Source organism: Fundulus heteroclitus, chromosome 15 (assembly GCF_011125445.2).
Source record: "Fundulus heteroclitus isolate FHET01 chromosome 15, MU-UCD_Fhet_4.1, whole genome shotgun sequence".
Taxonomy (NCBI): Eukaryota; Metazoa; Chordata; class Actinopteri; order Cyprinodontiformes; family Fundulidae; genus Fundulus; species Fundulus heteroclitus.
In genome coordinates, this window is record NC_046375.1 from 6,452,663 (window position 1) to 6,476,845 (window position 24,183).

At 39.6% G+C, this 24,183-nt stretch overlaps 1 protein-coding gene across 5 annotated transcripts in view; it reads right to left on the reverse strand.

Annotated features, from left to right (window-relative positions):
- Window positions 1-24,183, reverse strand: part of si:dkey-174m14.3 (uncharacterized protein LOC563117 homolog) — a 63,079-nt gene that overhangs the window by 11,287 nt on the left and 27,609 nt on the right. For 3 of the 5 annotated variants that reach the window (XM_021324941.2, XM_012879342.3, XM_036147284.1), the window contains 4 exons: window positions 9,327-9,488; window positions 6,855-6,921; window positions 2,501-2,608; window positions 112-192 (listed from right to left, as the gene is read on the reverse strand). In XM_021324941.2, the coding sequence (XP_021180616.2) occupies window positions 112-192; window positions 2,501-2,608; window positions 6,855-6,921; window positions 9,327-9,488 (418 nt within the window). Of the gene's footprint in view, window positions 1-111; window positions 193-2,500; window positions 2,609-6,854; window positions 6,922-9,326; window positions 9,489-12,711; window positions 12,917-24,183 lie in introns of all 5 variants that reach the window. The other 2 variants (XM_021324936.2, XM_012879339.3) reach the window with 1 other exon arrangement.

The window sequence follows — 24,183 nt, forward strand, 5'->3', positions numbered from 1 at the left end:
AAAAAAAAAAACAGTGGAGCTGTTAAAAATAAGTTTTAAGAGAGGGTAAAGGGCAGGTGGTTCAAGGAAAGCTTCAGGATTGAAGCCCGTGAGAGTGGGTGGAGGTCTCACCTCAGAGAGCTGAGCTCTGTACAGAGACTTGTTGCACTGCAGCAGCTGAACAGCCAAGTTACAGTCTTTTCTGTAAAGCTCCTGTGGAGGCAGAACACGGACAAAACCAGAAGAGATAACAGACAGGAATGAATATGATAGAGACCTTACTTCTGTCCCTCCAAACCTAGCAATGTTTCCTTGTAGGCATGTCGGAATAAATTTAAATAAATTAGCATGAATTCATTTTCGACTGCGCGGCTTACAGCGAAGGCTGGTGTTGTTGATTAGTTTTACCAGCCAAATGATAAGAAGCATCAAAAATGAATTTATTTCATACGCCATTTTTTTTATTTTGATACACGTTCAATAAGGTGAATCCCCCCCCCCCCATTATTAATATTGAGTGGTAAGATTACTCTTTATAGGTATTTCTATCATACACAGAATGTTAAAGTTCTTCTAAATTCAGATTTAATGCCTGATGGTTTTGATATATCTTGCATTGTATTGAGTTTAAATAGTGACAAAAAAACTCCTGTATCCCATAAACTAAAAAAAAAAAAAAAAAAAAAAAAAAAAAAAAGTTTGAAATTGTTTACAGTGCCAGAATCCTCAAAATTCATAATCAGATCTCAAGCTCTGCTTTAGTAATGGGAGGTTTTCTGTCCGTCAGCTGAAAACAACCCAATAACACCAAAGGTCTCTGAAATTTCTAAGGGTATTTTATAGTTTTGGACTTTCTTTTAAAGGTCGATGATTCAAACTTCTTTTGCAGATTTTCGCTTTCAGGTTTTCGTAATTAATTGGCCTTTGACCATTGACACCTCTTCTGACAAAACCTGGTGCTAGTTTGGCTGCTTTAATTAAATGTCCTCTCCGTGGTTTGCGTTCACCTCGGGGGAAAATGCTGCCGACACATCTGTAAGATCTCAAAAAAAAAAAAACCTTTTGCCATCAAAGATTACAATCTATGTCTGAACATGAGAACACCACTCTGCAGCAAAGAATTGGCTGCAGTTAATGCAGTGAATGATAGTTTGAAAAATTAAATAAATTACATAATATTTGCTGCAGCATTTGTCTTTTATTTTTGCACATACAGTGTCCTCCGCTTTTATTAGCACCCCGGGTAAGAAAAATATGTAAAAAGACTTAAAATTGTTTTAAGTTTCATTCCAGCAGGATAATCTCACACTGCAAACAAATGTAGTTTCCATCCTCCTCCCGGTGAATGCTGCCAAGATAACTCCTCCTCCTGCCTCATGAGTTAGTTACAGTTTTTTATTAAATAGGGCGGGTTTAGGTGAGAAGTTAATTTCTTGTTCCCATTTCTTGGCTCTTGAAGATCAACACACACATCCGCCCTGACTTGAATGACCTGTTCTTTCCCATTTTGAAGAGTAGCTAACAAGAGACCTTTACATCAGGTCCTTTTTATAACCAGAGTTTTATGCAGTTATGTAAAAAATGTAAAAATGCTGACATTTCTAGACTCAACTTTCCAGAGTTAGCAGTCCTTTATGTTCATTCTAAAATATAAAGCAGCAAAAAACTGAAAAAGGAAGGAAGGGAGGAGGGAAGCAAGGAAGGAAAGATTCAAAATAAAAAGAAATGGCAGAAAGGAATAATGAAATATATAAAGAAAGTAACATTAGGACAGAGGGATAGAAAACTAAGTCTGGAAATAGAAATATTTTTCCATAATCTTATTTCATTTTTTTATACTTATCCAGAACAGCAAAACTCTGGAATCAAATTTCTAACTTTTCCAGACTGTATGAACCGTTTATATTGCAGGGATGCATGGATTAAAATTTCATCAACACGGTTAAACAGAAATATGTAAAATGTGGAAAAAAAAAAAATCTTCATTTAACTTTGTAAAGGAAACATTTCAGTCTTCCTGAATGCTGAACAAGTGTACCCAAATTAAATCTTAGGCTTCTTGAAAACAAAAACAAAAATCAAGGGTAGTGATTATGCAATTGCATTGACATATGAATTTATTTTAAGCCTTTTTACACATCTTTACAGTGAATGTGAAGAGAGCTGTAAATATTCTAAACTAAGTTTAAGGGTCTTTGGGCATGTTTTTATATCTATGGCTTTTCAATCTGCTCTCATCACTGGACACTTTCACATATGAACGCTTTCACTGGGCTCTTAAGACAGACCCTGACCCCGATAGTTAATTCTGCTTGGTGAGGTGAGGTTACCTTTTTCCACTGCCAACAAATTAACTTAAACTTTGTTTTAGTGCATAAACAAATGTAACTGTAGGTGTAGGTGAAAGAGCAGGATCTCACGGTATGAAAACCCCGTGTTTTGTTCTCACAGAAAATAAACGAGAACCAACTAAAACAGGGTTGGTTCTGCACATCAGAAAAGTAGAACCAGTTTAACTTACATTGTCCTCTTGCAGCTTCTCGATGGTGAGCTTCGCCTCCATCAGGTGGTTGTTGAGGACAATGATTTCCCTGCTCAGAGCTCGTTTTTCATCTTCGTGGTGCTGCGACTTGACAAGACAGATTTATAAATCATCACTTTGTCACATACTTTGAGTAAAAAAAACAAATCAATCCACATGCTGATCTTTCCTTCTGCCTTCAGCGCACCAACAGGGACGGTGAAAGTGGATTTTGTTTTCTAAGGAGGACATATGTGACTACATGCAGGTGGCTCGGGCAAAAGTGCTGCAGCGAGCGAGCGAGCGCAAATATGCTGACCGGGTAACACTTTTTGAGCCACAGACAACCGGGATGAGCAGGATTCTAGATCCGTAGTTTAGACTCAAATAAAAAATAGTCTCAATGGCTGATTCCAGCCACGTTTTTGTCCAGGAAACACAAGATTCTAAAAAATTCAAAACAGGCTTCCCTGATGCAATTTTGCACAATGACTCATTTATCTATGTAAGATTATAATCTGCAGGTGCTCTACATAAAGAAAGAGCAGATTTAAAAGCGGAAAGCACTTTGCAGCTGAGCTAGCAGCAAGAAAGCGTTACGGCTGAGCACTTTTGGCCATTAGGCTGCAGGTTATTCACGGACCGAGATGTGAGTGAACTTTTTCTCTCCGAGGAAATTATCTTTTAAATCTAGCATTTCGCTACCTCCTCAGGTCATTAGCTGAAAGAAGCTCCCCAGATGTCACCCTGGCCACTAATACGAGCACCCTGCAAAACTGTCCGAGCTCCGTGAAATTTTACCAAATCATTCACGTGATTTTCACAGCGCTTTGCAGCGATTTAATCCGATAGAACAACACAACGTCGTGCACGATTCTGAGGGGGAACAACGATGATTCGTGGTTTTTGCAAATGCTTTGCGTGTAAAAAAAGTGACAACTGTGGAGTGTTTTTTTATTTAAAAGTGGCTTAATTGACAAATAGAGTCCGGCTGGGTGTAATTTAATCTCACTCTAAATACAACATTTCTGTGAAGGCTGAAATGTTCGTTTGGGAATATTAGCGAACAAATAGCAGCATGTAGACCAAGGAACACGGCAAACGTGATGATCAGAGATGAAGAAACTCTGGCAGAGCTGCAGAGATTCACAGCTCAAGTGGAATAATCTGTTGAAAGGACAACTTTTAGTCAACCGACCGAAGAAAGCCATAAGAAGTACCAAAGGCATATGTCCAAGGCACGGGAACACAGTAAAAATGTGGTAGGAGGTTCTCTAAGCAGGTGAGACCAGAATGAATGTTTTTGGACTTTGAATTATGCTTTTTTGTCATTATATGTCTACTGATTTTTACTTTTCACTTTTTTAAGGCGTCGGCTTTACATAAGTCCTTTGAGCTTTCTCCCTCTCTATCCGCAATGTGCTAACTGTTTCTGTCTTTGTTTGCTTATTAATTTGCTATGTAGTAACTAAATTACATGAAAAATGCTACGTGTCTCAACAAAACTAACCCAGCACATCATCCCGAGAGATTTAAACCAGATGGAGGTTTATTGGGGATCATTGAAAATAAGTAATTAATTCCAGGTAAAACCACCATTTTAATTGAAGCTACCCTACACATAAGTGATTGGAAGTGATTTCCATCTAACAAGGTCCTCTTCTATCTTTTTTAAAAGTGGGATGTGGTTAAGTTTTGGTAAGTCCGCTAATTTAGACAACACAGTAATACCCAAATATTTGATACTACCTGATTGTAGTTGTAAATATACAGAGTTCTGTAAACAGCAATTAATTGGCAGTACTGTTGATCTAGACCAATTTATAGAGTAATCTGAGACTTTTGAGAAAGATTCTAGTAATCAAATTACTTGAGAGAGAGAAGTGTTTGAGTGCTGGAGATAGAGTAATACTTCATCTGCGTAAAGACTAATTTTATGCCTTATTTTCATACATTTTATACCTTTAACAACATTAGTTTGTCAAATTGTTGCTGGTAGAGGTTCAATAAATGGCAAAAAGTGAGGGGGAAAGCGGGCATCCTTGCCCAGTGCCCCTCTGGAGACAAAAGCTGGAAGATGATTGATTATTTGTCCTGACACAGGCTGTTGGGAAGCTGTATAAAAGTTTTAATCGATTTATAAAAAAAAAAAATGCCAAAACTAAAGTTATGTAGAGTGGCGAATAAAAATTTCCAATTTACTCTGTCAAATGCTATTTCTGCATCTAAAGACAAATATATTGGATTTAATATTTTTACTGTAGGAATAATCTATTAAATTAGGTAATCGGCGTGTGTTTGTGGATGACTGCCTTCCTTTAATGAAACCAGTTTGATCAGGGTGAATTATGAGAGAAGTGACTTATATAATCGTTTTTCAAAAGCTTTACAGATCATTTTAATATCCACGTTAATTAGGGATATGGGACGATAGCTGGTAGGAAACATAGGATTTTTGCCAGGAGACTAATGGAAGCAGAATTCATATTAGCTGGAAATCTGCCATTTTCCTGAGTTTCCTGCAACATTCTGTGGAACTCTGGTGCCAGAATATTCCAGCACTTCATCCCAAAAGCATCATCTCTACAGTGAAACCTAGTGGGAATATCATCCCAATGTAGCAATGCTTGTTCCATTTCCAACAGAAAAAGGCTGGTTTGGAGATAATAGAAGGACTGATGGCATTAAATACAGAAGATACAAAAGATTTAAAACTGGGATAAAGGTTTACCATCCAGCAGGACGATCCGATGAAACTGTTTCATTGATTGAGACATGGACACTTCTACCATTCGCTGGTGTAAAAGCTTACTATATCCAGGTGTTTATTGAGATACAGAGAATACTTTGACAAACCAGCTTACTGCTCTGCTTTGGGTCTGCTTTGGAAACCACATCTGCTGTTTTTATCCTCCTACAACATAAATCTTATATAAAAGAGAACAGAGTATGTGTTTTATAGCCTAGTGACAAAAAAGGGTGCACAGAAATTATCCCATGCACCATGAGTGTCATGTGGTTGTGGCAACTTCATGCACAAATGAAATGAAAAAAATTAGAAGTTGCAAGAAATATCAATTTTATCCCTTTATGTTTAAAGCACAGGTCAGTTTTTTTCACTTCTGGCCAAAGTTATGAGTGGCCAATGTGGAGTACCTAAAGTGCCCATTGAAGCTCAAGAACCACAGTTTCAAGAACCAGGGTTAGTCTGGACAAATTTCAGACATAACTAAGAATCCGTGGGAGGACTTTGACGCTCACAGATGCTCTCCATCCTATTCAACTGATCTCGAGCTATTTTGAAAAGAAATATGGGCAAAAAACTTGGAAAAGCACCGCCGAAAGCCTTGCAGCTGTAATCTGCCAGGAGAGAGGGTTTTACGTCCGCTCAGGCAAGCTGAACACAAATGTGTGCAATACTTTTCCTTAGTAAAAAATGTCAGAAACCACTTCACAATTATGTGCTTCTTTGTGTTGCAGCTTACGCATGAAGCCTCAGTGGTGTGAATTTTCTCGGACGAGGGATTCTGAATAGAAAGCATTTGTAAACTGAGGCTTTTCTTTTGAGTCTAGCTTTTACCCGTCTGGAAAACGGAGAGAGGCAAAGAACCCGGACACTCACGCTTATCTGTCTTGTAATTACATTCTCTGGAGTTGTGCGGGGCCCAGGGGTCAGATCGGTTTGTGGCACCTCTGGAGTAAACAAGTTTACCGATTGCAGAGAGACTTACTCAGCACCTCTCTCTAACCCTTAAGGAGGATGTACGTGGGAAGAATCTGGAATAGTTCATCTGAGAACTTGCCTTGGTAAAAACACCCAAAAGAAAAAGCGGTTTGCCGTTGTTGGTTTTTTTTTTTGTTTTTTTTTGGAAATGTCAATTTTAGGGCAACTTTCTGCTGTGTGTGTGTGTATATGTTCGTGTGTACCTGAAGAGCTTGCATTGTCGACTGTAATGACTATTATCTCGTGGCATAACAAACCGACTCGATGAGCGTTTTCAGCTGTCTATTCACCAGCTCTGACACCTGATGGTTACAGTCCTCTGGGGCACACTTTTTAATTCCATCTTTCCACGGGCAAAAGCAGCATCTGACAAATGGAGTGAGGTGCTCCCCCTTTGAGGAACAATGGGTTCGCTATCCCTCTGCCAGTAGAAGGAGGACAGCCAATTGTAATAAGCCGTAATTAATGTCAGCGGCACAAACAGCAGGGGGATTCGTTTTCAATCTGGGCCTCAAAGCGTTCGCCGCGCCATGTGACTTGCTTCCACGCTACTCCTTCCTCTTTGACATGTACGGGAATTTGCATAAAAGCCTCAAACCAACACATACACACGCAACTTCAGACACTTACATCTCTGTGGATCTTTTCCTCCAGATCTTGGTTGATCCTCTGCAGTGCCGAGTAGCTGCTTTGTATTCTAAACAAAACAAAAAAAAAAAAAAAACAAAAAAAAAAAAAAAGAAGAGGAAAAAAATAATAAAAACATTGCTCACTGGTAGGTAATAGCTTGTGAACATGCATGCCGAATCTACAGCATAGAAGCCGGAGAGCTTTCGGAAAAGGCTTATACCCAGACTAAACAGTATGCGACTCAAATCTGAGTGGCTTGACTCGGTTTTTCCTTATCATACTTGCAAAATTTGACTAAAACACACACAAAAAAATCCTAAGTTGCTCAAAAAAAAAAAAACTTGTCACATCAAATTGAGAAAACAAAACAAATAGCTGCTGTTTGACACTGAATGCTTAAAAAAAAAAAGTCTGTGCACAAATTGTCACACAACTTTCCTGGAAATTTCTTACAGAGTCCTTCACCCATAGTTCAATGTACGAACTGCTGCACGGCAATAATGAAAGTGGGAGATTGACATTCTTAAAACATATTCAACACTGCAGAAATGCCACAGATTCTTGGAAATAGTGATTTAAAATTAAGCAGAGAAAGACTTTCCTGCTTAAGGCAGTGTACCGCACCGGTCAGATGATGGCATGCACTAATCATCAGTATGAAAAATCTTTTCTTTTTTTTGCAGGGGGTTAATAGTTGATCATTACATTAGTGTGGATGGATGAATACAACATCAATGCTGGTGAAGATTCTCAGTCATCCAGGTCATGGTCATTCCAAAAAAAACAGTAAAAAAAAAAAACACTCCAGACTTTTTGAATTGAGAAAGCTTCCTGGATAGGAAGCAAAACGTCTTCAAACTACAGAAAACAAGTCCAGTTATTTTGTTTTTTACTTTTTATGGTACAGCAGAAATTAATACAACAACTTTTATAATTTTGGCTGGATATTTGAGTACTTTTCTTGGCAGAATTTGGAACTTCTTGCCGAAAAATCCATAAATTATAGATTTATAAAGGGTGCAGGCTTCAGGAAGACCAAGCCCCATGCTTGACAGTTGCCACAGTGTTCCTAGATTTGAAAGCCTAAATGAACTTCTCCAACCATATTTTATGTGACAAGTAGCCCAGTCTTGTTCTAGTTTTCCTATAAAACCCACAGAGGAAAAGTTACCTTTAAAATGCAGGCCATGACATGCGTACTTCAGTCAAGCGTTCTTGATTTCATTCAATTTTGATGGAAAGCTTCACTGCGGTCAGTGGAGGGCAAATGCCTGAGGTTTGTTGAGTTTAGGAAATAAACTTCCTAATTGCCATCTATAAAGTCCAATAAAATTTCGACATTCAGGCAAGTTACCATTAGTTACCAACAGTTGTTTTTTTTACAGTTTTATTGATATTGCCCATTGCCAGCCTGCATGAACACTGTTGACTGCAGTTAATTTGCAAGACAAGGAGTTTAGTTTTTTTTTCTTTTTATAATTGAAATAAATTAATATGGCAATCCAGATTGCCTTTTAACATGTTGCGCATCCCTAGTTCTTCCATATCCATAATACGGATATGTCCGACATCAAAGGAGGGCTCAAGCAGTCTGATGAAGAACATGCATATTCTCTTTAAAATTGGTTGCGCCAGTGTTTCTATTGCGTAAGATAAGGAGAGCGTTAAGATACTCTCCAGAGAACTCCACACCAAACGAATGCAATGGATGGTAATATTTGAAATGCATGAGGCTAAAGACAATCTTGTTTCTAGTCTGCAGTGTGATGTGAAAAGGTGTATGTATGGGAATCTCATTTGGTATATAACAACTTTCCATATATTTGCTACCTATCTGTAAAATCGAACAATTGTCTGGTGTTAGTTTGGGCTTGCCATACACACTTTTTAATACTACTTAACTTTGCATGAAGGTATTGCAAAATCGATTAAAATGACTTGGTACTTTGTTCTATTTCTATAGCAGTACCTGTTAGTTTTGGATTTAATAAAACAGTATTGTTTGACATGTTTACTGTTACTGCTTGATTAAAACTGTATAGTCAGTTTTGAAATTATTTGGTCTTTAAAAGCACTTTGCATTGTCTTTGTACTGAATTGTGCTATATAAAAAAATTTGCCTTGCCTTGCCTTGCCTTAAAGTAAAGTAAAATTTTTTTTTTTGCTTTAAATAGGCTGCTTCTTTAGAGTCTCTCCACTATGTGGTTGGTGTTCTTGTCACATACCAACATGTGATTTCTGATTACAGGGAAGCGTTACACCACCAATAATTTACAGAAACTAAATAAACTTTTACGACCTGTTGATATATCCATAATCCAAGGACAATAACAGCTGAAACGGACATAGGCGTCAGGAACTGCGACCAAATATTTTGACAGATAATATCGTCCCAGGTGTCATATTTTCCTGGCCAGCACCCAGAGGGACAATAGTTCGAAGCATGCGGTAATTCACGGTGAGTGAGGCCACCTGCGAAGCTTATCCGTGAACTTGTCCAGCTCCTCCTGGGCTCGGCGCAGCTCCGTCTCCAGGTACTGCCTCGTGGAGTCGAACTCGCTCTGCAGCAGCTCCAGCTTGTGTGTTGTGTAGGAAAGTCTTTTCCGCAGATCCTCCTTTTGCTCCAGCAATGAGCTACACACACACACACACACACAGCAGATGGATTTAGAGCATACGGGTGATGGAAACAAGCTTGCAACCTCACTCTTTGCTCCACCAAACTGATGCATAAGGGCCCGCATTTCCTTTTAATGACCATGCAGCATCGACGAGGATGTGACAGAAGCAGAAAAAAAACATGATACCAAAAAAAAAAAAAAATCAGTCTGTAAGGACGGATGCAGAGCTTTCTAATTCATTAGACGACAGAGCATAAGGTGACACGCCACAGAGGAGCAATCACTGGTGAGAATGGTCACATGGAAATAGCAGAGGCGTAATGTTTAATGAGGAATGAGTCAATGAGTTCTAATAGATTATTTGAATAGACCCTGAAGGCTCAGATTTACAAAACAGTAATATCCTCAACATATAATTCAGCAAGACAGCACAATGATGGCTATTTTTGGAGCATATGCATTACCTGAGCTTCAATCTAATAAAAGGGCAAGTGTGAGAGGCAAAAGAGGAAATGTCTGTTGCCGTGATGGATCTGAGTGCTCGCTGCTCGGCTTAATGGACCTCGTATTGACGGACAGATGGAGGAAGAAAGGTAATGACTCTATCTGCAGCCAGATAACATAGCTGGAAATGAATGGAGATGTGGTCACTTTGCTCTTTTCGCTTTCTCCATTTCTCTCTTTTAACAAGATCGGAGATACAAAGGAACAAACCCGGAAAAAAGAGAAAGTAAAACTGGAACGGGTTTGTTCATTTATTATTTTCAGGTCAGAGGAGACATCACCCTGTTTCCATCTCATTAGCAAGCAGGATAATGTTTCTGCAATCAATTGGATGAAAAGTAGACAGGGTCAGTCTAGACTTCACGCAGAACTTCATTTGCTTTGTTTGAACATGTCAGCTTCTCTGTAAGTGCATATATTTCTGTTTTAATCTTAGGCCTGCAATCCCTTTTATCTGAATTTGTGCACTAATCGACAATATTGCAGGACTCCATTGTACACATTGCTATTTAAGCACCAAAATGTTATGTAGATCTTGTTTTGCATGATAATTACTGTAGAGTTAGAAAGATTAGAACCTGTTTATACCTTATCTGCAGTAGATCAGCCTCTTGGCATCTTCATTTAATGCAAATGTAGGTTAAGATAGTTGCATAGGTCAAGCTAACGGCTGGTCTGACAGAGGCCAGGAACAAAGGCAACTTTAACCGTGTTTAAACAGCCTCAGTCTCCAAAACATCATTGGGCAGAAGGCAATAGATGTAGAAAATTGTACGCCACCAATAATACTCCTGTGTAAAACAATAAGACTGAAGCATTACCATTCAGAGAGCTTAAGATATTTAAGTTGCGACTATGAGTAAGAAATCATCAAAATTCATTATCATTTTGGCTTTTTCCACCTAAGGTTTAAACATGTCATGTATAACATTATTTGATGCCTTTGTAAGTCCTTTGACATATAAATTTGAGTTCTACATCAATCATGAAAGATAACTTAGGGAAAACAACGAAATAGCTTAATTTTTTTTACCGTTAAAACAAACAAAAATCCATATTCAGGAGCGGCATTCTTTCAGACGTTTGCAGGAGAAGGTCAAAGTCCGGATCTGGTAGTTTTTCCACAGGGTCACAGACCCAAATTTTAGAGTCAGTTTTCCAAAACCAAAACCTACATGTATATTACTGCTGTATTTCTCAATAAATAAATAAATGGAAGTCAATGGAATAAGCAATACATCACAAAAGGCACACATCTAAGGTGTTGCTAAAATTGATTTGAGACACTGTGGAAAATTTTAAATATTTAAGGTTTTCCAAGGCCTAAAATTAGGACCCTTAAATTAGTCACTTTATGTGACCTTTTAAGAGCCTCCAGAAGCCCGGTGGCAAAACTTTACTTTAATACGAGATGATTACTCTGACCGACAATCAAAGTGGTTTACACAAAAAGATCGTTGTTGGCTCACAGCCTCCTAACTCCATTTCCGCCTCATAAATACTCATCAGCTTTTGTCCAAAGAAAACGCGATGACAGCTTAAAGGTTTATTAAATAGCGTCTTTACAAAAACATCCATGACGTTTTTGAGATTAGAGTCGTTTTAAGACAATAGAAGCCCAATTTAGCCTCTGTTGGGCTGCTTGTAATCTCTTATCATCTCTATTTCTAACAAATTAACACACCAAGAGCGTTACATGCTTGCAGGTAGGATAAGAGCAGCTTATACGTTTTTATCAGTTCAAGAAAATATGAGCCATCCCTTTTAATTATTGTCTATCCAGTCATAAGGACCAATTTTGGTAATTACATTCATAAATGTGTAAATTCTTGAAAATTTCTCAGCTAACTTCTAACTATCAAACATGTACCTTATTGCTTAAGCTAAGTAAAAAAAAAAAAAACTATTCTGTTGACTAAAGTTACTTTTAAAGATCTAGTTTTAACGCTTTGACCATGATGGTGTTGTGCTTGTTGCATTGAGGGATCAAGAAGTCACACGTAAAATAGCATTTTAATCAGGAGACACTAGATAATAACTGCAAATGTAAACATTTTGTTCCAGCCTCTGTTCATCTCGAGAAATGTATCGGTTATTTAGCTACGGCACAGATCTACCCAACTGCAGTCTCAAATTTCTGTTTCGGGTCTGCATGAATAAATTGTGGAGGGAAAAACAAATAAGATATCTGCTGTATTAAGAGTGAAATCATAAACGTTAACTTCAACTTTAATCTGAAATAGTGTCTGTTTCGTGGAAAGCTGCTGCCTTTGCAGCTTTGGCAGCGAGAGAAAAAATAAAAAAATAAACGACCTGCGTGCAGAATGATTCAGAGAAAGTCTCAGCTGACTGGATGACATTTAAGAGCTGCATTATCCAGCAGTGCCCACCGCCTCACCTCCTGCTCGGATCTGATTGGCAGGCTTTAGCTTGGGAATACAGGTGCTGGGTACAGGGTGACTTTACGTGAAGTAGCTCCAGGGACAAAAAATAAATAAATAAATTTAAAAAAAATCCCTCCATTAGTGACCTCCTCTGAGTCACACATAATGAGTGTTTTCATTCTGGTGAGAAGAGATGACGAGGCAGCATGACTTCTGGGCCTGGAAAGGCGGGATGAGGCTGCTTTAACGGCACTGAACAACCAGAGGAGACACCTCGTGGGCGGATGAGCGGACAAACACAGAAAAACAAGTACGGATGGAGAGACGGTGTAACAGATTTACTCTTACCTCTTTTTTGGGTGTTTGCCGCCATTTCGGGGGACTTTTAAGGCAGTTTTGCCAATGTATATCTTTTTCATGGTTTGTCTCTGTTCCTTCCCTCTCATGTGTTTATAGGGGCTGGCCACAGGAAGTTGGCATGTATGTGAGTTATCCAAGAGAGCTCAGCTAAGTGTGGCCTGCCGAATTACTGTTTGTTATGCCTGTGTTGATCCTGCCAACAAAAGCAAACAGATAGGTTGGCAGCTGTTAGTAACTACCAATGAGCTGGGATCTAATTTGAAAAGGCAAACTGTTGCATCGATGCCGCCAACATTTTGCCGTCACGATCATCTTCACAGTCTTCGTATCAGAAAAAAAAAAAAAGCTGTCAAAGGAGAGGTAAAAGTGTGTACCCAATTCGATATGAAATAACCACATGGAAATATTGCCGGCAACCTTTTACAGTAAAAGAAAATTAATGGAAAATCGGCGCTTCAACACAATTAAAATTTTGCTCCTTGCAACATATTTTTTTTGGCTCTTCTGATAAAGATGTAGTAAAGACCTTAAATGTATGTTTTATCGAATCAAAATAAAAACACATACTGAAGATTTTATGAAATATCCCACCTTTAATTGCTCATATATTATATATGGATTTTTAACAAAGCATCGCAGCTCCTCCAACTAAACATCAACCATTTTCCACCTATTTCTCCTTTGTTCTACAACAGAGAAAAAAAAGAATGGAGTAACTTTGAACATAAGAAGCTAAACAGAGAACTTGGCACCAAACCCAAAGTTAAAGGGATCACCACCTAACCTAAAAGGTTTCTTCCTTGCATGCCTCTCAAAAAAAAAAGGTTGTCTGGCTGTGTTTGATAAAATTAAAGTTCTTTGAAACTTTTTCATTTTTTTTCTCTGCCCATTGTGATGTGAGCCACATTACAACAGTGATAGTAAGTCCAACTACTGCTGTAGCAGCACAGCAACCAGCTTCTTACAGCCACATCCTGACTTACTAAGATCAACAAATATCTGCCTGATTTCAATGGCATGTTCTCCTGTGTCAGGTCCTAATTTTATCCCAGGGAAGGAGGAGGTCATGGGTTAATATTTAAAGGTTTTTAGAGAGTCTGAGTCACTTTAAAAAGAATAGTATGAATTTAAAAAAATGCAAATGAAACAGGAACATGCTTTTTGTTTTCTAAAGTCACCATTGATGCAAAAGTGACTTAAACATATCTTCAGACTCGCTGCATCAGTTTCCAAGATGTTCAAAAAGTCAGGTTTACAGAGGTCCACCAGTACCTCATAGGGTTTGTTCCTAAATGGAAACACCCAACATGAGAATATTGATTTCCACCCAGTTTCTGTATTAAATAATGTAGGAGATCTACTATAAACTCAACACACTGTTATTATAGTCCACTTATCACTGAAAAAAAGGATTAACATTATATTGCTGTAACCTGCACTTAGCTTTAAATCCTTACTACAACTCTCCCTTTTAAGTGGCCTTTTTCTAATTTTTCCCCAGCAGAATGCTAGAAAATGCAATTTCCCTATAGTAGACAGAAAAGTAGCAGCAGGAAGTGGAAAACCTTAGATGCTGCACCCTGAATCATTTAAACCAGAGTTAGTTTTACTGATTGACTGATTCTTAACACCATACTATACCATACCATCTTTATTAATAAAGCGCTTAAAAACAGCCAACAGCTGAAACAATGTGCTGTACATTGCTACTAAGGTAAAACACATCCATTAAATAAATAAATAAATAAAAAGATAATGCATGACAACGCTTAAAAGACACAATAAAACCAATTTAAAATGCAAACAAAGACTTGCTAGTGGTAAAAGATAAAGAATAATAATGGGTTTTAAGGTGAGTTTTGAAAGTGGGCAGTGAAGGAGCCTCTCTTATGAGCAAGGGCAGGTGATTCCACAATGTATGTATGTATGTATGTATGTATGTATGTATGTATGTATGTATGTATGTATGTATGTATGTATGTATGTACGTACGTATGTATGTATGTACGTACGTATGTATGCCACCAATACTGTTTACAGAACAACTATCCATTGAAAAGACAACTTTTGTGCCGTCTCTGTTAACATGTTTACATGACAACCTTCTGATTACAATCTCCGTTTACACGACAGCGTTAGAAATTTGAAAATGGTGTAATTCCCATGTCTCTCCTCTAGGGGTGCTATGTTCCTTGAAACTCAACATATGCTTGTGTACTGCCTAAAAGCCACCACAACTAACAAACCCTAGAGATGGCGGCGAATAAACTTTTCCTACAGAGAGACGACGACGATTAACTGTCGCTTAAAGTAACGCTGAATTATATCCGTGCCCAGTCATCATTATATTCAGAAGAGTCAGCAGCGAATACAGTATTCAGCTATCCATCATCTTTCTCTTCTTCTGTGGTTTCTAAAATTGTAGGCAGCCATGACGTTGTGCCCATGTGCGTTGCTTTCCATTGGTTCTTGTCATACATGAGCCGGGGAAAACGTCCATCTTTACCTGTTTACACGATGACAGAAAGCAGGGCGTTTTCGTACCATTACACTCTGGAACCCGGTTCTGTGTAAATGAACAGTGCAATCGCAACCAAACCGTCCCGTTTTCACCAGAAAACATTGTGTTAACAGGTTCTTGGCTGTTTCTCTCATTAATGCTCTCCTTGCCCCCAGCCTGTCAGATCAGGTGGGAGGCCATGTCTGTGGCTTTGTAATTGTGCGCCACTCTTTTTATTTTCAAATGACGGAACATAACCTAATGCCGCCGAAGTTCTTTTGCAAGTCGCCGTACACGGAACCGAAAGGACACGAGTTGAGAGACAGCAGGGCTTGGGCCAAAAGATATGAACTTCCTGTTTAAACATTTCCTCTGGCCTTTGCGGCCATCTGCGACCACAGACCAGGTGCAGGTCTTTATTGTGCAGCCAAATGGAATAGGTTATTAGACGAGGCAGCTGTCAAAGCCTGATCAAAGCTCCTCTGATCAGAGCACTGGACTGACCACTCAGGAGGGGAACAATGACAAACTGCGCAGGACGCGACTTCGGCGGGTCACGGCTCAGAAACGCATCTTGTTTGCGGGCTTCCCGATATCCGTTGCGCCCGCGGACACCGGGTGACGCACAGGTACGAGTCCATTCGTCGAGACACCCAGTTGTTGAGAGGGGATTTATGGTGCTGGCTGAGGAGGGAGCAGAGACATGTACTTTTCCAGATGGTGACAGCTCACCACTGCTGCTGCTGGAGCCTTCAATCCAGCTGCTCCCCTCTGAGTCATAGCGCGGCGGCTCTCATTATGTGTGGAAGAGAGATTTGGCAGGTGCGAGGTGCCTGAGAAATGTAAAAACGCAGACCTGTTTACCCTCTGAGTATACATTTGCAGATGCAGATCTGTGTGTAAATACTGTATGCGTGGCGCGTGCGTGCGTGCGCCTTAGAAACCTCCGGGTACACGCCACAGGATCAAATAAAGGCCATCTGCGAGTGACACGCCTCTGACCAGGCCAGGTGCCCCGCTTACAAATCCCAACGCAGCCCTCTTTCACTCGCTTTTCTTCTCTTTCATTCTAGCTGATCCCTCACTGCAGCAAAAACCTTAGAAGGGGCTTGTTGCCACCCACTCGTGCCATGCTGACATTTGAGAGGAACTCAGAGCACTGAAGAGGAGGAAGAGGGAGGTGGGAGCGGAGGAGGAGGAGGACATAAAGTTATGGAATGAGGCAGAAGGGAAAGCAGGAAGCTTCTTGGGGGGGGGGAATGAAAGCTGGAGTATTTACACTTTAGTCAAAGACAGTAGGGAGGAAGCGAGCACTGCCAAATTAGAAAGTAAAATCAAGGCAGTGGGCGTGTAGTCATCACTTAAATTGTACATTTTTTTCCCCCCTCCTTCCTCGAATTTCAATCTGTTCCGGGCTTCCTGATCGCATCAACCTTGTGGATAGATTGCCTCTTAGGAAAAGCCCCATTTAAAATAAATAAATAAATAAAACAGTCAAACTTCAGCACTAGAGAGGGAGAGCCCACTTGGCTGAGTCATCCAGCAGCAGGGGACGGAGGTGAAAAAGAAAAAGATGCTCTTTCCTCCCTGCATGCCAGATTTACAAGGTACCAGAGCCATGCATAGTATGACTCAACCACCTCAAAGAAGAAAGTCACAAATTAGAGCGAGTGCGTGTGGGTTTATGTATTTTTCATTTCCCTTTTCCGGGATTGATTAACTCAGGAGCAGGCACCTAAGTAGTTATACACCAGCAAGCAACACCATTAGCAACGGCGGGGTGTAATGACCCGCCGAACAGATTTGATGTGCCGCTGATGGCAGTGAGCACAGAGGAATGTTCAATCACGACATCGTGACGGCAATTTTAGGACGGGCCTGAGACCTGATCCAGGGCTAAATACGAGCATAAATATAGGGTGACTTGCAAAATTTCTCTTTTAAAACTTTTAAGACACTTTGTCATGTCTAAACGTCGAACTTTAATTGACTGTATTGGATTATTCTGTGACAGACGCGAACAAGGTGTGCAGGACTTGCACTCAGCTCACCGGAGACCAACAGTTTGTAGAACCACCTTCGTCTATGAATCCGTCTGTTGGGGTATATCTCAATCAGTTTTGCACATCTAGAGACTTGAAAGTTTGAAACTTTTCTATGCAAAATGGGTCAAACTCAGTAAGAGTGAATGGAGAGCATCTATGAATGGCCATGTTGATTCTCAACTTTGGGACTCCAGGAATTTGGTCTGGACTTTGACAGAGCCTTTTTTTTTAAATCACTGAACATTTCACCGTAGCTCTGGCTGCATGATACCAATGGTGAACGGCCCATTTCGCTTCATCCATCTTCCCATCGACCTGGACTGTGACAGGAAACTGGGCAGGCAGGACTCAAAAGACAACTTAGATGGTTTCCACGCTTTAATGACAATCCAAAGGTCAGTGCATGGAGAATCAGTCAAGAGGGCAGAGGTATCCAAAAAAAACAGTGGGCTGAGGCAGAGTCGAAGCACAGAATAGGTCCAAAAGTCACTAGAGGTTAGGAAGCTTGGGAAGAAGAAGAAACGAAGACGAACTGGCATGGAAGGAAGGGAACAGGCTGATTAAATGCACACTGGAGGAGATGACTGAGAGCAGGTTGAGCAAACCACAGCTGCCGTGTCACTTGGACCAATTTCCCCAAAACTCCTGAAGAAAAGCATCCCCGGTATGATCCCAAAAGCACCACGTTCCACGGTGGAGAAGACATGCTGAGAATTGCTCAGGATGATGTGCAGTGTTTTATTTTTTTAAACTGTACCTTGAGTTTTGAGTAAAGGCCAAAAAGCTCCTTCGTTGTCTAATCTGATCAGAGCCCCTTCTGCCACGTTTTTCATGTTTGCCCTAATGTTTTAAAAAAAAAAAAAATCAAGGGCTATGTTTCTGTTGCTTTCTTTTAACAATTACTTTTTTTCATCACTCTTCCATCTTTTAGTCATGCTCTTCATTGTGGAGTGCATGATTATTAAATGTAGTAAGTAAATATTCTTCGACCTGAGCTGCAGATTTCTGCAGCTCCTCCAGGTTGCAGTTGAGCCACACACTTAACATTTTCAAAGGAAGACTGAATAGAGCTCGGCGACAGGTTTAAAGCTTAGGTTACTGTTTTTTTTTTTAAACTAATCCTGCTTTATACTTCTCCACAACTTGACCCCTGACCTTTCTTCCATGTTCCTTTGTCTTCATAATGCTATTTGTTCTCCAGTGTTCTCTAACAAACCTCTGAGGCCCTTTTCAGAACATCTGTATTTATGCTGAAATTAATACAGATTTCTGTTATTAGGTTGTTTCTGAAAGCTATTGGTTGCACAGCATTTTACTTGGGGATGATAAAGTAAAGCGAGCTGAATGCCCACACATGTCACACTTTTCAGGTTTTTATTTGTAAAAAGGGAAAAAAGGAGAGTTAAACCATTAGGTTTTTCCTCCGCTTCAGAGATATGCATTACACTGTGTTGGTTCTTTAAATTTATGGTGGTAACATGGCCATTTGCGGCCATTTTAAAATAAAAAAGTTCATGATGTATCCACATTTTTACACATAACTTTTAAAGTTCAAAACTAAAACTAAAAATTTACGTGAAAACAACGAGCGCCACACAAACTCTGCAGGCCATTTTGCTAAAAACTACCACTCTGCATATGTTTTTTGACTTATTAGACACACAAGCTGTGGAGGCAAGAGTAGCCTCAAGCTATAATGCACCAACATCCATCAGAAACACGCACAAGCACATGCTGTTCCTCAACAAAGCTGCTTTAGCCTGAAGACAAGAAATTTACGCTACGGTGCCAATTAATCCTACAGAGACCTGTCCTTGCAAGCCACTGACATCTGCTTTTTCATCAACCCAGAACCCCAAAATGCAATGTCGAAACATTAAAACATTGATTACTTCGGATTCAAAGCCTCTGAAATGCTTTGCATTCCTATTTTCATTTGCGTCTAACGCACACACAGAAAATCTGGCGCCATAAGATTCGGCCGCAACCCTCCAAAACACGAACAGTTGTTTGTCAACTTTGCAGCCACCACCTACAGGAGGCACAAGCAGCTTTCAAAGGGGTTCAGCTCATTAAAAATAGAAAAGACCCAAACGCATGCACGCATTCACAAATAAACGTGCGCGCAGTGTGACGCCTGGTTCCGACCGACACAGCATATTGTTTATGAGTGGAGCTCAATGGACAGGTAGTGATTAGACGCAACAAAGAAACAACCTCTGCAAATTTGCTAGACTGCGGCGCGCAGCTTTATTTACCTGTGTGAGTGTGCGTACAAGTGTGTGCGCACTTGTGTAAAGCATTTGCCCCATGCACCTATATATAACCCTATAGTGCAGGCATTACAGATGTACTTAGTGATCCGTCCATCACTCCCGGGAGGCTGCCTGAAAGGCCTGAACTCTCTGGGACAAGTGAATGGAAAAACCCCGCACCCAATATAGCAGCTTTCCTCCCACATTTCATTACTGAAGCGTTTATATATATATATATATATATATATATATATATATATATATATATATATATATATATATATATATATATATATATATGTCTGTGTAATTCACTTTAAAAACATCACTGGCAAACAACTCAGAGAATTTTCTTGACTTTCAGACCACAATTACTTTCATCTTTGTCTAAGCGCAGAGAAATCTCTTCGTTCATCTTTAATATTTGACTTAAGGGCTTACAAGATTATACTATGTGTAAACTTTAGGTTTGCTATATATAGTCAGGCGCGTTTTCTAATATATTTAGACATATAAATATTTTAGATCAATGCTAAGAATACAGAGAAATTCAAGTTGCACTGAAGTAAAGAAATGAGGAAAATACCTTTTAAAAAGTCTAAAACTACACACAAGCATGTACCAGATGGACCTTTTTAGAATATTGTTACTAAACATTGTGAAGAAGGTTTGCCCTGAACAAAACCCAGGCAGAGCGAACGCCATTTCAAGATCAAAACAGCATGTCAAGACCTTCAGAAAGAAGATTGTCACAGGGAATTAAAGAGGTCCTAAACTAATTTGTAAACAGCCATCCAGCTGTGCGGAGAACAATCTACAAGTTGAGGACTTCCAAAACATTTTGCCGACAGGGCTAGGTTTGACTGTCCAAGCGGGTTCACTCTAAAAGCAGACCGCAAGGTGCTAAAAGAAGTCCTCAGAAACCCTAAAATGTCATCGCTGGACCTACAGCAGGCTCTTGTTATGAAAGTGTTCAAGGAAGGAATCGTAACTTCCTGAGAAAAACCTAAAGGTCAGATGAAAGAAGGAAAAAAATTAAACGGAGGCTATTTGGAATATTGTTTAGTGGACAGGTGACTCTAAAACATAATCATCTAGATGTAGGACCAGAGGACATGTTTTGGCATAAACCCAAAACAGAGCAAATCTTGTACCAGCTGTGATGCATAGACCAGGAAATGTCATGGTTTGCTGATCTTTTGCTGCAGCAAGATCTGGTCCACTCGGGATGATAGATTTCACCAGGAATGCTGCCGCGTATCAGAGGTCGCTTCGGTAAAATAAATGACCGTCAGTAATTTGATGAAAACCGAAGCAGAAATGGACCCTGTTACACGACAATGACCCAAAAATGTTCTAGTAAGTGTGGCTGACAGTTAAACTCAAGGCTGAGTCAAAGCCAAGATCTTGATCTCATTGCGATGATGTGGGCTGACTTGAAATAGGCTGTGCCTTCAAGGTGCCCAAAAAACATCTCAGAGCTGAAACAGAAAAGTGGGGTGACAGATGTCAGACATTAGTTGAAGTGAATCAAGGTGAGTTTAATCAAATAGAGTAAGAATAGCTGTTATCAGGTGGGTAACCTGTATTTTTATTTAGCTAGAAAGTGCATTTTTATTAACAGATTGTATTTAATTAGTAAAACATGGTTGATTGATGTTGTCTAAGGCTGTTAAATCCCTTTCTTTATCTTACAAATGAGACAAGATAGGAACATGTGAACATTTCCTAATAAAAGAACTGACTGTTTAAAAAGCTGCCTTAATTTCTGTTCAGACTGTACACTAACTTCACACTTAACACCCAGACACATGAATAGAGTAGCCAACGCTCACTCTTCACAAGTGAGACTCGAGCTGCTTTTCTACTTCCCCCTGTCTCACTCCACCTACATAAATCTCATACCAAATAAAGATAGTGCCTGCACCCAAAGCAAAACACTGTTTTCCACACTGCTATGTGGGATTCTAGCAGGAATTATACCTTGATTTCTTCTTCGATACGCAGCTACGGCATACCGTTTGTAAAGAACCAACGTGCAAGGTTTGAATCGTATTAAACTTTAGATACAAGTGACAGTTTTATCAATGTAAAAAGAAGGATCTCTTGTGAAAAAAATCATGTCAGTTTTTATCTATTAGAAAATGGTACATCTAAAATGTATACCTTTCTCAGAAATCGATAGACAATCTGTTTGCATTACAGCAATCAAAGTCTTTCAAGGTTGAAAGGACTTCTAATTTGCAGCTCCAAAAGGTACTCTAAAATATTCAAGGACTCAGTGTTTCAGGTATGCTCACCAAACTAAACTACATCTACTCAGAAGAAACATGTTGGTGAAAATAAAAGGCTACCTGGAACATGCATTCACCTAACCTGACTCCGCCAGGTGGATTTGCTCCGCATATCCATCTGGAAACCTTCCGTTGAAGTAATTTTGGGAAGGGGCGAAAATACTGGTTAGCTGATTGGCCTATGTTGGTGATAGACGGGCCAAATAAACCAATCAGATCAACGAAGCATATGACGTACTAACAGCGACGACGAAAACACAACCACAAGCTCTTGCCGAAACCAGTCGGGAGAAGAGCAAAAACATCTTTTCCTCTGAGAAAAGCCTCCAGAGCAGTGTTTTGCTCTTCTTTCAGTGAAGAAATACTCTGTAATTCCGATAAAACTTGCTCGATAGCCACGCTAACGCTAGTTTCATCGGCTGAAGCCGCCATGTTCTTTAGACTGAACTGTCGCGCTTCTCGTTGCGTCACACCTCAACCCGCCTCAAAGCCAACGCTGATTGGACGTTCGTTTGGTGAACGGCTCCAAATTTTCTTTAACGGAGAGTAGCCAGACTGATCTGCGAGTGAAACCTTGAAAGCTCGCGAGATCAGGATGGTCTCACGAGGCTAGCATTCACCAGGAGTATGTATAATCTGGACTCTCCTTGTACGGTATCTCATGTTTTGGGATTTTTCCCTATTAAAATATTTATTTCAGAGCTAAATAAAACACACACACACACACACACACACACACACACACATTTATATACATACACATACATACATACATACATACATACATACATACACATATATACGTATATAAAGATGGACAAACCATGATCACATTTAGCAAATAATACATTGCTTTTTGCTAAGTTTTTAAAATCAGTCAGTTCCATTTTGTTCTCCTGCATCAAACACAGGATGCCCATTTTGTCTTCCAATAAAATAAACCTGTGTGAAAGCTTTTAGTTTTCTTTTGAGACCGCTTTAGATTCTTACCTGCCTTGCTTTTAAAAAGGATATTTTCAGGTCAGCCACTCTTGGGTAGCATGACAACGGCCTTACATGGCCTTCAACTCAAAACCGCTTTTCTGAGTTTGAATTAAGGTTGCCTAAACATATTTTTTTTCCAAACTACTCTCTTTTTATGGAATCTAGATATTTAACGTTATATGTTTCCTAAAGACCCGCTGTAAAAAAAAAAAAAATATTCAGTTTGAGATAAATCAGAACAAATGAGACAAAGCAGCTGTCATATGCAGTAAAACTATTTAGGCAGCTTTATCGCCATGAGGGATAGGTCTGACCTGGACCGTCTTATTTCTGGAGCGGGAGAGGACAAAGGGGAGGAGGGATAATGGGGTTGGGATGATAGTTAATGACCCCCAGAGGAGCTGTCAGTGCTTCAGGAGGGAGAGACCCACAGCCAGAGTGGGAGGGAGAGGCCGAGTGTTCAGACCACACAGGGGAGAACGGAGCATAAATCTGAGAGAGAAACACTGACCACAAGAGCCAGGGCTCGGCTATGTTTTACCTTCCCTCAGTCCAGCCTCTCCTCGCTTCCAAACGCTAGTCGTCAATTACACTGAAAACATTTCCATTAATATCAAGCCAAGAGGTCACACCTTTCTAGGCAGTATGCGCAATAAAAACGTGTGACATCAAGATGCAGGAGATCCATGAGTGGTCCTAAGTCCGGCCTTCAGTCTACACAGTCCAGGTATTTCCAGAAATGTTCCGCCTTATTTCAGCTGGGCTTGACATTATGACTACAATCTAATTTCCATTTAAACTTAAAAGGTTGCTAAACCTTTTGAATCTGTCAAGCTTTCATTGTGCTATTGCAAAATGAAAAAAAAGAGATGCTCTTCTTTATGTGTTAAAAAAATAAATAAAACCTTAGAATTTTTTTTGCATCCAGTTACACCTTTCAGTAGCTATAAAACAAACAAATTTACGTTTTTAATGAGTTGGATTCAACATGGTTTTAGATTGTGTACAGTGCTTGGCAAAGAAATGTTTATACCTTGAACTTTTCTACATTTTGTCATGTTACAAACGTCAATGTATTTCATTGGTACTTTATCTCATGAACAAGTGTTTGAGAGATTTTACAAATACAATCTAAAAAGTTGGAAATTTATATGTATTCAACCCCTTTTACTCTGATAGACCAAAATTAAGTCAAATTACGGGTTAAACAGGGTCCGCTTGTGTGTGCTTTGAGCTTGGCATAAAAACAGCTCTTATGTAAAGGTCTCAGAGGTTTTTTAGAGAACATCGAAGAACAAACAGCAGTGTATGACACTGTCTGAGGTTGTTGGGGACTTGCATGCCGAATAATGATTAAAAAAAAAGAAAACTGCACAGAAGTA